The following is a 16,655-nucleotide window of genomic DNA, read 5'->3' on the forward strand; positions in this document are numbered from 1 at the left end:
TATCTGATACTAAATATTCTAAAACTGATTTACTGTCCCCAGATTTACTCAGATCTCCTTATAGGCACCTGCATATTTAACAAAGCACATGACTGTAAATTACATTACTGAGTTTTACATCATGACCAGCATCCATTATTATTTCATCTCCTAAGAGAGAAGTTCAGCTAACTAGATACCGAGGAACAGAATTAAGAGACTACAAATAAAGAGGAATTGTTGGGAGGAGATGGATAATCGTTTAGATCAAGCAGTTTGTACTGATCCAGGCAGAAATAACTATCAACGTTAAAACTCACAAACCTAAACGAGATTTCTCCTCTCCAAAGAAATGTAAGTCCTTTTGTGAAAACAGCTTCACGACAAAGACTGACCACCTAAGAAATACTAGCAGCCACATAACTGTCATCTAGATGGAAAATCTGACATTACCTGGATTACCTAAACTCTATACACATTACCACTTACAAATGTTGCATCATTCTGATATAAAGATAAATTAGAGTTGCAAAATGAGGATTTCAGATTCAGACCATTTCAGAGCAGCCCATCAGTCGTTAACTAGATAACATTAGCGTGCTAACGTTACAAAACACTCCGTTTCTATTTTAGCGAGCGTGTTGTTAGCCAACTATTATTATCTGCAAATCTTAATGGAACACGCTCAAATACACATTAGCATTAAGTAGCAACAAACTGTGCAAACGCACTACTTCAAGGTGGACCTTTACACGTAGCTCCAGCTAACGTTAGCCCGCAACTAGCAGTGTGTTTTGTTCATACGTCGATCCCTGAGCTACTCAACTTTAGCGTTAAACTGCAAAGCTACGGTAAAACCTGCTTTAAACCTAGATGAATCCCGCTGAGATCTTAGCTAAACTTTATTTAATACTCACTTGATGTTGGCAGCAAAGTGGACAGTAGGTTCTGGAAACAGCTTACCGCAGGTCGCAGCGCCAGCAAGCAGTCTTTAACGCCAAGCAGTCTGCTGCTGTAGAGACGATTTTCCTCCAGCAGGCTACTTCATGGGTTGCCAGGTTGGATTCAACCAAGCCCCTTTTCAACACATCTGAGTTCACGCATAGGAGACAACCAAAGCTTGCTATTTTTGAAACAAATTTATTATTATCTTAATTCATTTCAAGAATGTCCCAATTTGTTGTTTTGCTGATTCTTTTCTGCACCAGTATGCCTCAGTCAGGATAATAAGATAATAATTTATTTGAGCAGAGAATGCAAAAAAAAAAAAAAAAACAGAAACAAGATATACATCCATCATACTGTGAATGTTCCAATTTGAATGCTACTTTCACTTAGTTGATCAATTTTTAACACTGAAAAGAGCGTGACAAATCAAACCTGGCAACTCATGTCATCATTTCCGGATTCGAAAAAATTGGGGTTTGCTCGTTTCGCTACCTTGTACCGCCCGCCGCAGGTTTTAACGTGTAGCGGCTGCCATGACAGCTTCCAGCTCGAGTGAAAGAAAACTTTAAAGCAAATGTGTGCAAGCTGTGGTTATTCTTCTGTGTGAGATCAAAGCGGACGTGTGGACGTTTAGGGGACGCAGACCGACAGAGGGGAGTGGAGCAGCACGTTACACTAAAATGGCAACCCCGTATGTCACAGATGAATCTGGTAAGACTAGGGCATGTGGCAGACATTGGTCCAGCTATATCCCAGTCCTTATTTATCATAACTACACTCTCAGCTCTTCCCTTTTATCTTCTACATCTGGGGTGCTAATGGTTATAGGTTTTAAATAACACAACCGAGTTAAAGTGTAGGTTATGTGGTGGTGTTCATTCACAAATCGGTACGTAGCTTGTTGCTGCTCAAAATACCACAATAAACACGGCTTTCATTTTAAAACATACTACTACCAGGTTAACACTTACATCTCTACATTTGAGACTTTGCGTTTTGTAGAATTTTAATAAAAGCTTTGTGTGGCAATGCTAGCTGTTGCTAAGTTAGCCAGCTAGCTTAACCTAGCATTTAAGCCAATGTTGTGATGCGTCTCCGTCGTCTTGTTTTGGGCTCCAATAAATAATATTTTTAATATAATATTGCTATTATTGTTCATATTTTAAATATTTTCATTTCAAAAGAGAGGAAATTATGCCTGATAACGAAAATGGCAATTTAACAGTCCCACCATGTCCATATACATCAGTTTATTGTAGTAATATTTGATATTTTTATTTATTAACTTATATTTCGAGAGGACAAACCACTTGAGATGAACCATCTCGTTTCCAAGTGGGTCCTCTAATATATTTATTATATTGGATTGCTTTAAATCATTATGAGTGCAGCATACCGTACTTGACATTCGGCTGTCCACATGAGTCTGTACAGATGATTAGGTTCCATTTTTAATAACTTAAAAAATTAAACACTTCTTAGTTTATTTCTAAAAGGAAGTCGGTGATGGTTTTGCTTTAAGCTTTCAGCAATTTTATGAATAAATATCCAAAAATACTGTCAATAATTCCCACTTAGTTTGCAGCTGTTTTAACAGAAGTTTGACTTACTAAGAATTAAAAAAAGGCATCTGTTTTGTTTTTCTTTCTTTTTTGCATTGAGACTTTTAGCTGTCCAACTTTTTAAAACTATTGAAACATATAATAAAAATGGGGAGAAGGAAAAGTTTAGATAAAAATGTGAAGGAAGATAAAAAAAGGTGTAAGAGAAAGGTAATTCGGGATCCAGACAGAATTGGTAGTAACAGCAGCATGAAGAGAAGCTAGTGAGGAAAAAGAGGATGAGCAGGAGGTCACACAAAGGTCACACCAAAACTGGCCTGAACAGGTGAGTTTTCAGCTGCTTTTTAAAGGAGACCACTAAGTCCACTGATATCAGGCTCATGGGGAGATTTCCAGAGTCTGGGGGTCACAACAGCAAATGATCTGTCACCCCTTGGTCTTTAGCCTGGTGTGCTGCACAGCCAGTAGGATTTGATCACTGGACCTCAGGGACCTGCTGGGGGTGTAGGTACTGAAAAGATCACCATTGTGTGATGTTGCCTGTCCATGTAACGCCTTAAAACCCAGAACCAGGATCTTGAAACGAACCCTGAAGTTAGCCGGCAGCCAGTGAAGCTGGAGGAGAAGCGGGGTGATGTGGGTGTGTTTGGAGGACTTGGTCAGAAGCCGAGCACAGGCATTCTGAACCAGCTGTAGACGGTTCAGGGAGGTTCTGCGCAGACACGTGAAAAGAGAGTTACAGTAGTCTAAGCGTGAGGAGATGAAGGTGTGGAGAACTGTCTCAAGTTCAGAGCGGGACAGAATGGGACTCAGCTTAGCAACGTTCCTGAGATGGAAGAGGGAAGAGCGAACACGAGAACTGACGTGAGAATCTGGGTGAGAGCTGGGTCAAAGGTCACACCAAGATTCCTGACAGAGGGTTTGATGTGAGAAGCAAGCTGACCAAGAGAGTCTCTGACTTTGGGAACCAGCTTGTTTGGAGCACAGCCGAGGATCTGTCTTACCCCGGGTTTCCACGGGAGCCGCCAGCAGCACGTTACTGCAGCAGCACGTCTTGCTCGCGTAAGCTGCTGCTTGGCCCTTCCCACGAGACGCGAAGCAGCAGGGGAGCAGCTGCCACCGACAGAGCACGAAGTCACACGAGTGACTTCGTCAGTAAACACAACAACAAGCAGGAGAAAACTACAACATGGTTTGTGTTTTATGTTCTGTCCGTTTTATAATCGCCAATATGGACCTGAAAAACAAAGGAGACCGCTAGCTAGGTGATAACTTCTCACGGGGACGCACAGTTAGTAACATTTTTTAAAAGTAAAGCATCCGGAAGGCAGCACGTTCTTTATTCTGAAAATCTCGGTAGCTTCTCTCCCTTTCCGCGTCCGATTTCCTGTCTTTCCTTCCCCAAAAATGTCGAACTTGACCCGTTTCAGAGGCGTCGCGCGTAGAAAATAGAACCGGCGCGTAAAGGCCGCGACATGCTGCTCCTGAGACGCGGCCGACTCGCGCTGCTGACTGCTGCCGACGGCTCCAGTGGAAAAGGTTCTGTTGACCACAGCGGTTCCTATCAGCAGCTATGACGTGCTGATGCAGTAACGTGCTGCTGACGGCTCCCGTGGAAAGCCGGGGTTATCTTCATTCAGCTGTAGAAAGCTCCCAGCCATCCAGGTTTTGATAGAGTCTAAGCAGGTGTGTAACAGCTGCAGCAGACACCTCATTGGACTTAAAGGAGATGTACAGTTGGATATAAAGATGGTAGGATATTTCATCAAAAGAGCTCAGGATGTGCTAAAGAGGAAGCAGGTAAAGGAGGAAGAGTAAAGGCCCCAGCACTGAACCTTGTGGGACGCCATGGGTGAGGTAGGTGGTGGACCGAAATTTGAAAGACGGCCACAGAGAAGGAACACTCAGTAGATAAGAGGAGAACCACTCCATAGCAGATCCTGATCTACCCAGTCACTCAGCCTCTCCAGTAGCAGGTGATGGTCAACAGTGTAGGCTGCAGAACTGACTGACTGATGACTAGATAGTCAGAGTAGAGCCTGTTCAAAGTGGATTACCACCATGTAATTATTAATAAACTTAATGTCACAACAGGTGTCATTTCAAGTACTTTTAACAATTTTTAAAGATTCAGATGAGCTTTATCATAAAGATTCCCCAATCCCAGTCCTGGAGGGCCTCAGCCCTGCATGTTTTAGCCTTTTCCTGCTCCATCACACCTGGTTCAGTGACTGAATCAGTCAATTCAGAAGACCGTTGATCCCCCATTGATTCAAACCAGGTGTGTTTGTGCAGGGAACATAGAAAGCATGCACTGGTGTAGCATACTCTCATTCTGTTCCTTTGGTTCAGATTCACACACAGTGTGAAATCTTGTGGTTTGCTGAACTTCCAGCATCCTTTCATGCCTTCATGGTTGTAGAGTTTTCACGTGTACAGTAAAGGTCCAAGAGTGGCCCATAGGTTTTTATTTAATCTATGTGATCCTATGCTGCAGAGGAGATACTGTACCACAGTAAATTAATGAATAAAATCCTTATTCAGGGTTAGCACTTATCTCCATGTGGTGGTTTGTTTTATGTTTATTTTTTTTAATCTGGACATATTTCTCACATTTATCATAGTAATGAAACACAGTGAGCATAAAAAAAAGGAAATGTAAATTAGATCCATTGATCACCCAAACTAAAACCACAATCATCCTTTAAAAGTTCTGCTGTTGCTCTTCAGGTAAATATATCGCTGCTACCCAGCGGCCTGATGGGACCTGGAGGAAGCCAAGGCGTGTGAAGGATGGCTACGTGCCCCAGGAGGAGGTCCCTGTGTAAGTCACCTCTCAACCCTTTTGCCCTAATCTGTACCTAAACGCTATGAAGGGCTGTTGTGCTGCGTGTGGAAGTCAAACCAGACTCTCCTGGTGAAACGTCTTAATTCAGTGTAGATGGATGCCGAGCAGCGAGTGAAGCTGAGTAGGTTTCTGCAACATTAGCCAATCTTATCTCTCTCAAAATCGAAATGAAACAGGAACTTGGTAATCGGTTTTAGCTTTTACGTGCATACAGGGGGTCATGGATAGTGTCTTCATCAGAGCTCGGTTGGATGGGCTGAAATGTTGGACCTTGATGCTGGAGGTGGAATTGTTCTGCTCTCATTTTCCAGTTTAACATTATTTTGTCCTTCAGCTCTGAGCCACATGACCCGACTGGATAATGAGTGGTGCTCAGAGTGACCTGGTCAGTGGTTGTCCTCATCATCTCTCCTATTAGCTAGTGCAAAGGATTGTGTTATCACATTCAGATAACAGAATTGGTCCATACCCCTCCAATGCTGGATTGGTCACATGACTGCGGACTTTCAGAAGTCAGACCCGACAGAAGAACTGGTCCTTGTGCCATTTTCTTTGTGGCGTGTTCCTGTAGCCCAGCCCGCGTTTTCTGGGGTTACACGTTTACTTTGTGGGTCTCAGTAAACCTGAATCAGGTGTTTAAGTTGTGTTTCTGTTGTTTTAGGTATGAAAACAAATACGTGAAGTTTTTCAAAAGCAAGCCAGACCTGCCTCCAGGCCTGAGCCCATCCGAGGCAGCCCCCTCCCAGCAGCAGCAGAAGATCCCCGGCTGCGGCGACGGCGAAGCGGCTGGTCTTTCAAAGTCGGCCAAACGCAACATGAAACGTAAAGAGAAACGAAAACAGCAGCAGCACCTGCAGGACCAGGACGGCGACACAGAGGTGGAGTCTGTGAGCAGTGCTGTGGAGAATGTGTCCATCTCAGAAGGAGGCGGGTCTGAGAACCAGACGTCTGTCTCCCCTGCTGATGACTCGTCAGCAGCAGGTGCCGAAAAGGCCAAGAAGATAAAAAATGTGAGAAAGAAGCTGCGGCAGGTGGAGGAGCTGCAGCAGAAAGTGGACTCGGGGGAAATAAAGCAGCCAACAAAAGAACAGCTGGAGAAGCTGGCCCGGGCCGGGCTCTTACATGAAGAGTTAGAGCAGCTGGAGCGGCATTCCTGAGACCGTAAGGAATGCGACACGAGTCAGCCTGAACATTTACAGGAAACGGACCTTTGTAGCTGTCAGATCATCACTCCCATATGTTCCACCAACTGACTATCATCATGAACAATGGAAGCAACCATAACCTGATGTTTGTGTAGCAGCAACTCCACATCAGACAGGCCTTGTGTTGCTTTTCAAACCCTAACATTGTGATTCCTGCAGTTGTATCAGCCAAGTCAGGTTAGACACATCCGACTCTTGTGACTTGTTTCCTGTGCACCTGTTTTCATTTTGTATTTTTAACACAATCAGGAAACAAGTTAGAAAAACATAAAATCCTATTCTGTCAAACTGAGGGTAGTTGCTCTCTTTCCTTATTTTTACTTCAGCTAATTTCCTCACCTGTTGTTTGGTCCGAGTCACTTCATTAACTTGTATCTTTATGTGTAGCTTAAATTCAAAAAGAGAAGAAAAAAAAACAGTAAATAACCTGCATTTATATCCTACTAGAGTTGTACAGCTCCCCAAAGCGCTTTACGACTAACCCAGTCATCCACCCATCCATACGCTGGTGGTGATGAGCTGCATCGTAGCCACAGCTGCCCTCTGCCTCGCTGACAGGGTGAAGTGTTTCACCCAAGGACACGACGACGGTCAGACTGAGTGGGGCTCAAACCTGCAACCCTCAGGGTGGGAATTTACCTCCTCTGCCATAGTCAAACACACAAATGAAACATGGTGTGTTACCAACCAGGTGGGAGTGTTCAGTCAGCTGATTGGTACGGTTTCCTGGGGGCGGGGCTGTTAGATGTCTGTGTGCCCTCCTTTATCCCAGAATGCACCACAGCCCTAGCTGTGGTGGGGTCTGACCCTGCGCAGCACACCGAGGGGGAGACGATTTAACGGTCCTACACAGCAGGTGTGAATATTGTTAATATTGCCTCTTGTCATACAGATTTGTACTGCATTAAAATACAAGCTGCTTTACTTGTTCATCTCGGTTCCCTTTTTAATAACAATACATTTTATTTAAAAGCACCTTTCAGAACACCCAAGGTCACTTTACAGAAAACACGTAATAAAATACAATAAAACAATAATAATAAAACCCAAACAAGAAAAAAAAAACAGAGAGAAACAGTTCAATAAAATCAGAGGTTGTAGGCAGATTTAAACATATGTGTCTTGAGTTTTGTTTTGAAAAGGGTAAAACTGTCGATGTTCCTGATGTCTGGGGGAAGTGAGTTCCAGAGACGAGGAGCAGAGCGGCTGAAAGCAATATTTTGACAATATTTTTTGTCAAACGCTTAACTGAACTGTCACATTTGTTGGGAAACGGGGGAGAAAATGTAGAAATTTTAACCTCTCCACTATTGAATATGTGTTTTTATAGAACCATCAAATCATCCCGAGCCAAGAATAGAGAGCAAATGTTTTTATTAGCGTTCTAATAAATACATGTTCTACATTTTGTTTTTCTAATTGGATAAAAAAATTACACTTTTAGGTGTGGAATGGTTTTAGTTCAGACTGGGCAGCAGGCTGCTGGAAATCTGCATTTTAACACGTTTTAATATTTGATTCATTTGATATAATTCTGGTACCAAAAGAAAACGAGAAGTTTAACCCCACAAGTTTAATTATTAGTGGTAATATTCTGGTGGTTGATGTCACCAACAAACTCCCACGATGATTCCAAAGAGGACATCACATTTGTAGAAGACAACGGAGGGAGGTGGAGGAGCTCCTGAGGGGTGAGAACCTTCAGGCATCAGTGAGGAAAAGCTGAACTATGTTGGTGGATTTCTGACGTGACCTCTGACCTTTCCAGGCCAGTAGTAGTTAACAGGTCAGATGGATTCTGTTCTCCAAGCTGCTGGTGTTTAGTGGTGGGTGGTGGAGAGCATCTTGACATCTATAACAGCTACTCCAGCATTAGCAGCACCAAACTCCATCAGTCCAGGAACTTCACCTTCCTTCGTTCAGACAGAAGACTTGTGGGCCATTCCCATCTGTACCGGGTCAGCCCGGGCCGGGTAGAGTAGGTTACATATCTGGGTGGCCTGGTATTTTTCCGGGCCAACCAAGGCTCATTTTCAGCCCTCTTCTCGAGGGGGTCTGCTTCAGGCCGACCAGGGCCAACACACCCACTGCTGACAGCAAATTCACACCTTCCATTAGAGCAAGCCTCTGATTGGTGGGTAGAATCAGCCCACATGGGCTTAAGACAAGGATGTGTGGAATCAACCGGGCCAGGCTGGGGCCGACTGGGGCTACCCAACCCGGTACAGATGGGAATGGCCCAATAGCAGCCTCCCAGCCCAGGCAGCGATGCCGAGCAGCAACTTCCTCCCTGAGGCTCATGAACTCTGACCCTGGAGCTGATTTTGGGTGATTTACTGATTTCAGCTGACCTGATTGACTCCTACATCTGTATCATGCTGCTGATCTGCAACCAAGGCAGATTTTTAAAAACTTGTTTGCTTTTCAAAAGCTAATAAAAATTCTCAAACGAGCCAAGCAGAATTTTTCTTTAAAATTACCGTTTCTGGGGATAAAAGTAGAGTTTTTGTCTGAGATTTCTCTGTCAGTCCTCCTTCAAGCCCACCATTGTCGAAGCTTGAAAGAGGATGTTTCTCCTGATTCCTCCCTTTCCATAGAAAGGAATAACGAAGTTCAGTCTTGGATGAAGACTTTGATTTGGCCAATATAACAAAAATATCTTCATTCCTCTAAAGCGGTTGTTTCCAGAATACCCTTTACGAGCCTCGTAGCTCTGCTACATGACCCAACTAGTCTCAGGTTTCATTTAGCAAGCGTAGAAATCTCTGATCCAACTCAGAAGTTATTTATTGTCCCATTTAAGAAAAGTCCAGGATGCAGGTAAAACTCATCATGCTCTCACAGCTCGACTGGAACGGATAGAACTTGTTCCCCTTTTGTGAATCTGACTTTAGCCTTTTCCAGATGCCAAGTTATATTTAAGACAATTTAGAAAAGCAGCAGTGCTGTTTTTGGAGGGCGTCAGATTATACAGATGGAGAAAAAACGGTTTGAGTGTGAGTGCAAACAGATTGTTGTGGTTCATCCTAAAAATGTTGAATGTTGAGCAGAAACGGAACAGCAGCAATCCTCCACTTTCTCTCTCTCTCTGTTGGGTTGATTGGTTTCTCTAACATTGTCCTCGTGTTGCCCTGCAATGGACTGGCAACCTGTCCAGGTTGAACCCCGCCTGTCTAGACCACTGGAGAGAGGCACCAGCCCCCCACGACCCTGCATGGACAACCGGTATAGAAAAAGGATGGATTAGATTAATTAAATGTGCCACCGCGTGAGCGTAGATACAGACTTCTTTCTGTTTGGGTCCCACATTTCTTTTCACTGGTCCAGGAGCAGCTTTGAAGAAACGTGTGCAAACACAGGTTGCTCGGAGACCCGGGGAAGACCGAGAAAAGCCTTTTAAATGGGAGCCGACTCACGTTGCACCATAAGGCTGAGTTTACTCATGGATGACATGCCGCTTGTGCACTCAGCCGAAGGGATTTGTGTTCAGTTAGAACATCCTCCTCAAACCTGGATGTGAACATCTTTCCTGTGGAGACATTTAAAAATGAACTTCTGTCACTTAGAGTTAACAGCAACTGTCTTTTTGAGGCTTTTACTGCCCAGCCAATAAAAGACACACTCTAATATTCTGTTGGACCGCCTTTAGCTTTGATTACAACACATATTTGCCGTGGCGTTGTTCCAATAAACTTCTGCAATGCCACATGGTTTATCTCCATCCAGTGTTGCATTAATGTGTCACCAAGATCTTGCACTGATGGTAGAGTCTGGCCGCTGCACAAAGCCTTCTCCAGCACATCTCAAAGATTCTCAGTGAGGTTAAGGTCTAGACTGTGGTGGACAACCCATGTGTGAGAATGACGTCTCATGGGAACAAGATTTCAGTTCAAAAGAAAACAAATGTTCGTGGTCAGGGTGGTTTAGTTTGAAACAGGTGGAACAAATCTGCTGGAAATTGTCATCATGAGAGGAGAGAGGGTTGTATCAGTTAACCATTTTCATCTTTTGTAACACACGGGCTGAACATGCTTCCCTTTTGAGTTTTTATGACGGTGTGATGAAACTGAAACAAAAGGATTGGACCTCTGTCTCCAGCCTGAGACGATTTGTTGGTCTGGTTCCTCGGAGGCGACACTCCCTGAATGGGCTCCCGCTCTTGGATGTGTATAATTAGCTGCCGTTGTGCCATAGGGGACGTGTGGTTACTTGTTTTCTGCAGACTGGAGGCCATAAAGCAAAGAATGCTCAGATTCTGTTGAATAAACAGGAAAGTTTACAAAAATAAATCAAAGCTCAACAACATTTCTGGCACACAGGCGTTTGAGTTCCAGTCCCAAAAATGTTTCCCAAAAGCATAGCTGTTCAGCACCTTACATGCTGGACAGCTGCTCTGATTTATTTCTGTCTTATTTCCTAATTATCACACGTTTCTACTCCATTTCATGTAAACAGGAAGTTGCTGTATGCACTTTGGTAGCAGAGGCTCTAAATGATGGAGTGCCAATCTTTGTGCAGTTGGTGTCTGAAATATGTGTGTTTTTATTTAACTACAGTCCACACATCACATTCCATGTCAAGGTTTTATTGTGTGGTTTCTGAGGCAAATACTTGGTATAAAAGCTGAATGGCTGCAGAGAGACAGCAGCTTCCGCACGGATGTAGACTAAAACACGGAGGATGGCTGCAGCTACAGAGACACGACACTCGTGCACCCGTTAAGGAAAACAACAGTCAGCTTGTTTTTTGTCTTCACTAATGGAAAAAGACCCAAACCAGAAAATGGACTTTAGGCTGGAGTTAATGGTGCTGTTCGTTTTGCTGACATCAGCCTCATCAGTCGCTCAAAGCAACAACGACAATAATGAAGCTATGGTAAGAAAAAGCTGCTGTCTGAACAAAAGTGTCTGCATGAAGACTTGCGTAGCGAGAACATAACCAGAAACTATATTTAACCGATCATCTTGTCATTGAGGTGTTCTACTTGATATCCTGGACCATAACAATCGGTCTAAAACTCTTTTTAAAGCTTAAACACATTCTTTTCATATCTAATTATAACTTAGAAATATATTCATACAATGAAATTTGTGTTTGGTTGATGATTTCTTTATTGTAACAATGCCTTGACGCAATAAACCTTTTTGCAGTGGCAAAGCCTTAATTTTCCCATCAATTTTGCCACATTTGGAGGAAATAAGCATTTATGAATAAGGTTTATTAAAAAAAAGGCCAAATCTTGTCTGCCGAACAGCTCATTCTGTCTCTGACTCTTGCTTTGAGCTTCTTTTATTGCAGTCATGCTACAATGGTCTGGATTGGGCCCTGTCACTGGGAAACTTGCTGGTGACCAGTATGAGGAGGAGGCACCAGACTGCTGTAGATACCAAAATCTACCCAAGTTTCTGTTAGATAAATGAATAAACTGTTAATTCACCAGCATGTCTTGTTTCTTCAGACTTTCAGTAAGAGACACCAAACAAGAGTTGGGCAAAGTTTTGTTTTTTTATTTGCCGATCGCTCTCCGTCCCAGTCCCCCCCTCTCGTCATGAGCTGTTGGTAGCAACCTAAAGAACTCGATCACAAATACCTCTGTAGCGTGGCCGGGCTCAGCCTTAGAGATGGGGAGTTGCTCAGACATCCGGGAGAGATCTGGAGTAGGGCAGCTGCTCTTTCCCATATGAAGGAGCCAAATGAAGTGGTTCAGGCATTTGGTCTGGATGCTTCCTGGGTGCCTTCAAGGGGAGGCGTTTCTGGCAGGAAGCCCCTCCCACCTCTGATCAACATGAGACTTGTTGGAGGGAATGTATTTCCACATTGAGGTCCTAGCAGTGGAGCTGGTAGAGGTTGCTGATGACGCTTGGTGTGGGGCTTCCTGCAGGGACAGTGACCTCTGTGACCTGGACTCAGATGAGCGGAGTAAGTCAGGAATGGACAAATTAGGTTTTTCTTGGTGTGACCAACAAACTCAACTCTGCAGCTTAACCAAGAAATGCCTTTTCCTTACAAAATGTGGCTCCATTTACAAGAAAATAAACAGTCTTTCTGGTGGTGGAAAACACTTTACAACAAAAATAACCGACCAAACACATTCTATGTGAAGTTAAAGGGTAAGATGCTTCAAGCCTACAACACCAACAACTACCACAAAGGATAATCCTTTGTGGTAGTTGTTGGTGTTGTAGTCCAGATTCATGAATACAGAGAGTTGAGATGTGAATGTCCTGAAATGGGATCAGTTATTATACCTGTTGTTTGTAGCTGATGAATAATTATTTTTACTGCAGGCATATCTAAGGACGTATGGCTACTTGCACGTTCCACTGGACAGGGCAGATCTCAAACCTCCACCTGAGGAAGTAACAGAAGCTCTGAGGTGACCATCTTCATTTCGTTTGTCTCCTACAGTGTCTTATTTGTGTCAAAACAACATTTCTGTGTATCACAGGATTTTTCAGAAAGTGGCAAATATTCAGATGTCTGGGAACTTGGACTCAAGTACACTGATGATGATGAGCAAACCTCGGTGTGGTCTCGAAGACTCGTTCAGGAACGAGTCTCTCAAATATCGAGTCATGGGTCGGTGACTTTATTGCATAAAGGCATAATCATCGTAGGGAGTGAACGCTAACTGTCAATGTAACTGAACAGGCTACTGGCGTAAGAAGATGTTGACGTACCGCATTTACAATTACACCCCCGACCTGGGTCAGGGCAAAACCCGTCAGGCCATCCAGAGTGCCTTCAAGTACTGGAGCGATGTGTCACCGTTAAGGTTCAGGGAGCTGTTCCAGGGCAGAGCAGATATCAAAATCTCCTTCCACAGAAGAGACAACTCCTGCCCGGTGCCCTTTGATGGACGAGGTAGGAGAAATCTCCTCAGGATGTTCTGTTGAGCTTTGGATGTAGAAGCCTGTCATATAAAACCAGGTTTAAAGATCCATTTGTGACTCTAGGCCACGTTTTAGCCCACGCGGATGCCCCAGAATCTGGCATTGTGCATTTTGATGAAGATGAAGTGTGGACAGAGGGAAAGAGCTCTGGGTCCAATCTGAGGATTGTTGCAGCTCATGAGATCGGCCACGCTCTTGGCCTGGGACACTCCCAGTACTACAATGCACTGATGGGACCCATTTATGCCGGATACCGGTCTGACTTCAAGCTGCATCAAGACGACATCCAGGGGATCCAGGCTCTGTACGGTAAAGCCAAACAGCCACCACACAGGAAAATCGTCTCTCTTTGAAGCATCGTGCATCCAACATTCAGTCATCCTGTTTCAGGAAAACCTGCGACGAGTCCTCCATCCAGGACTCCACAGCCAGCTCCACGAGCACCCATCCCAGATCCATGCAAGGCCTCTCTGAATGCAGTCATGCTGGGTACGAACATCTTAAACTTGCTTCAGAAAACAAATCACCCCCTCCTTCTAGCAAACCTTGGCTTCTGCACTGTGTTCCCGCAGGTCCTTCACATAAGACATACATGTTCAGTGGACAGCATGTGTGGATGATGTCCAGCTCTGGACACACCACTCCCACTGGGATTTCTACACTGTGGAGGGAGCTTCCAGGAAACCTGGATGCAGCTGTTCACTCCCAGCGGACAAGCAAGTCCTATTTCCTGAAAGGTGGATTAATGCTTTATTTTAAACATGCCTTATGGATGTTGTTGCCATGTTTATGCCATATTTCACATCTTGTATATGTTTTGTAACAGGAGACAAAGTGTGGAGATACTCCGGCTTCCAGCTGGACAGAGGCTTCCCCAAACGTCTGACCAGCATCCCTGCCAACATCGACTCTGCTTTTTACTTTGCTAAAATCAAAAGACTAATCTTTTTCAAAGTAAGAAGTAGAATTTATTCAATCTGTGCTGGGATCTCATTTATAACTGAACGTCTAGTGTAAGTAAACACCCCTCTCCTTCACTCTAGGGCTCCAAATACTGGCTTTGGGATGAGATTGGCCCCACAGACCTCAGATCATACCCCAGATTCATCGGGCAGCTCTTCAAGGGAATACCCAGCAACACGGAGGCTGCTGTGACGTGGACCGATGGCCATGTCTATGTGTTTAAAGGCAGCCAGCACTGGCGCGTGAACCAGCAGCACCAAAAGGTGGAGAAGGGCTATCCTCTGGACACTGTCTCACACTGGCTGCAGTGTGATGACTGAGCCACCAGAGGACAGCAGACATTTAACACAAACCTGATCCATGGTGTGGGTGTGAACATGAGGAGAACATCTGCGTGTGTTTCCTGCTGTCATAAATCTGAGAACATATAAAATGTGTGTGTGTTTTACCTTTAGTGTTGTACTGGGCTTTTACTCCTCCTTTAACATTTACAACAATACTGAGACTGAGATAGAGAAAGTTTCATTAATGCACCAACAGCTGCTCTTTACCATTTAGATCAAACAGATTCCAGTTATTAATTATTATTTCTGATTATTATCGGTCACTCTTTTCCATGTAGGCTAAAAATTGTCGTCTACACATATCTCCTGCATTAGCTTCTGATAGAAAATAGATGCTAGTAGAAGTTAACTGTTAGCATTAGCAACTCCACCACACAGCAGAACTCCTCCAGGCTTGTGTTATTTGTTGCAGAGCAAACGGCGTCAGTGGTAGAGTCATGTTGCTAGTATCCAATCAGAGACAAGAAATCAGGAAATAAGGCTCCAAATCCTGCCATCTCCTCCAGTTAACTTTTATGTCATCAAACTGGCGCACCAGAGCTTTATTTCCCCAAAGTCCGACTTACAAGGCATTCATTTCTACTACTGTAAATGTAATAAAAACATGATACAGCTGACTTTTAAACATTTATTTTGAGTTATCTGTAACCACCATGTTACCCTGCGTTAAAGTGTGCATATTTATTACATGTGGATGGTGTAAATTGTAAAGAATGGGTCGTTTACATCTTACATATGAACCATAAAATGTGAGATTCCATAGAAATATGAAATATCAATCTGATGGATCTTTGACTATTTTAACCAGAAGATCAGAACTTTTTATTGCAGGGATTACTTGACACTTCTCATTCATCACGTCTCACTCCACCTTAGTTCCATCAGTACACAGAGTGTTTAAGTTAGTCTTGTTTAAATTGTGTAGAAATAAATTTCTTAACTATTTTAGATCTGACTCTCTCTCTTTCCTTGGAGTCACAATGGTGTGTGTGTGTGGAATGTCATTCAGAGCCAGCAGATCCGGAGAAGCGGTTAGTTCTGAGTGAGAGTGAATGTTTCGCTCTAAACTTTAGTAGGAGATTTATAAAACACATGAAGTGCCATCTGTCGGTCTACGTACCCAGGGGAAGCCTCCGATTAGATCCAGAATGCAGAGGTCTACAAGGACCCTCCTCGGTACCGAAGCCGGTAGAAAAGCAACGTTGCCGACCAAACTAGTCTTGGAATGCTTCCTGGTCACGACAGGTTATCACTGGCGTCTCCGAGACCCTGAAGGGGTCGTGAGGTTCAGCTTTAATTCTGAAGGAACCATTGCGGTCAAATGTCACTTGCAACAGATTTTATCCAGCTTGTGTGAGGTTCTTTTTGGCTGAAGAGGAAGTCCGGATGGCCTGTCCGAGACTTCTCTAGAACACTTTGAACTAAAGAAAAGGTGGCGTGGGATAGTTTTTGTAATTGTCATATTTTGGTTTACTGGCGAATCAGAATTTGACATGCAAAAGAGGGTTTATACAAACACCACGGATAACCCCGCCTAGCCCCAGAAACGAAGGTTCTGATTTGGTCAGAAAAAAGGAAATGTGTCGTGTGACTTTAGCATTACGTGTCTTTAGTGTCTAGTGCAAATGTCCAAGATTATGATAACTTGTAAAATACTACTGATCACAGGATTAATCAAGTAATAACATTGTCATCTCACAGATTGATTGAACATTGGGCTCACATTATTATCGGTAATTAACAAAGTTGTTGATTATGCAATTATCAGAATAGTTCTTCGTCTTTGCTGTAACAGAAGTGAAGCAGTTCAGATGAGCAGAGTGCATGAAAGACCTTGGCCACTATCTCATGTAGATTAGCCTGTCAGAGACTTTATGTCTCTGCTCGAGCAGACGCAGCAGATCATGACCTTT

The 16,655-nt window shown here is 43.7% G+C and overlaps 2 protein-coding genes across 2 annotated transcripts; both read left to right on the forward strand.

Annotated features, from left to right (window-relative positions):
- Window positions 1-1,461: 1,461 nt before the first annotated feature.
- On the forward strand, window positions 1,462-6,726 carry pym1 (PYM homolog 1, exon junction complex associated factor). Its single transcript, XM_015968430.3, has 3 exons — window positions 1,462-1,638; window positions 5,220-5,313; window positions 5,999-6,726. Exons 1-3 carry the CDS (start codon window positions 1,608-1,610, stop codon window positions 6,492-6,494), a joined length of 621 nt encoding a protein of 206 aa, XP_015823916.1. The 5' UTR covers window positions 1,462-1,607; the 3' UTR covers window positions 6,495-6,726.
- Window positions 6,727-11,198: 4,472 nt separating this feature from the next.
- On the forward strand, window positions 11,199-15,931 carry LOC107391241 (matrix metalloproteinase-19). The gene is made up of 9 exons (XM_015968429.3): window positions 11,199-11,417; window positions 12,830-12,918; window positions 12,991-13,121; window positions 13,194-13,406; window positions 13,499-13,744; window positions 13,826-13,924; window positions 14,008-14,172; window positions 14,262-14,389; window positions 14,479-15,931. Exons 1-9 carry the CDS (start codon window positions 11,301-11,303, stop codon window positions 14,716-14,718), a joined length of 1,428 nt encoding a protein of 475 aa, XP_015823915.3. The 5' UTR covers window positions 11,199-11,300; the 3' UTR covers window positions 14,719-15,931.
- The last annotated feature ends 724 nt before the right edge of the window (window positions 15,932-16,655 follow it).

The sequence above is a fragment of the Nothobranchius furzeri genome, chromosome 15 (genome assembly GCF_043380555.1).
Source record: "Nothobranchius furzeri strain GRZ-AD chromosome 15, NfurGRZ-RIMD1, whole genome shotgun sequence".
Classification (NCBI taxonomy): domain Eukaryota; kingdom Metazoa; phylum Chordata; class Actinopteri; order Cyprinodontiformes; family Nothobranchiidae; genus Nothobranchius; species Nothobranchius furzeri.

Bases quoted from the DNA above. Each gene is read 5' to 3' on its own strand.
- pym1 (XM_015968430.3), top strand. From the start codon at position 1,608: ATGGCAACCCCGTATGTCACAGATGAATCTG. The intron at 1,639-5,219 runs GTAAGACTAGGG...GTTGCTCTTCAG, and splicing joins GTATGTCACAGATGAATCTG to GTAAATATATCGCTGCTACC. The intron at 5,314-5,998 runs GTAAGTCACCTC...CTGTTGTTTTAG, and splicing joins CCCCAGGAGGAGGTCCCTGT to GTATGAAAACAAATACGTGA.
- LOC107391241 (XM_015968429.3), top strand. From the start codon at position 11,301: ATGGAAAAAGACCCAAACCAGAAAATGGACTTTAGGCTGGAGTTAATG. The intron at 12,919-12,990 runs GTGACCATCTTC...TGTGTATCACAG, and splicing joins GAAGTAACAGAAGCTCTGAG to GATTTTTCAGAAAGTGGCAA. The intron at 13,745-13,825 runs GTAAAGCCAAAC...ATCCTGTTTCAG, and splicing joins GGGGATCCAGGCTCTGTACG to GAAAACCTGCGACGAGTCCT.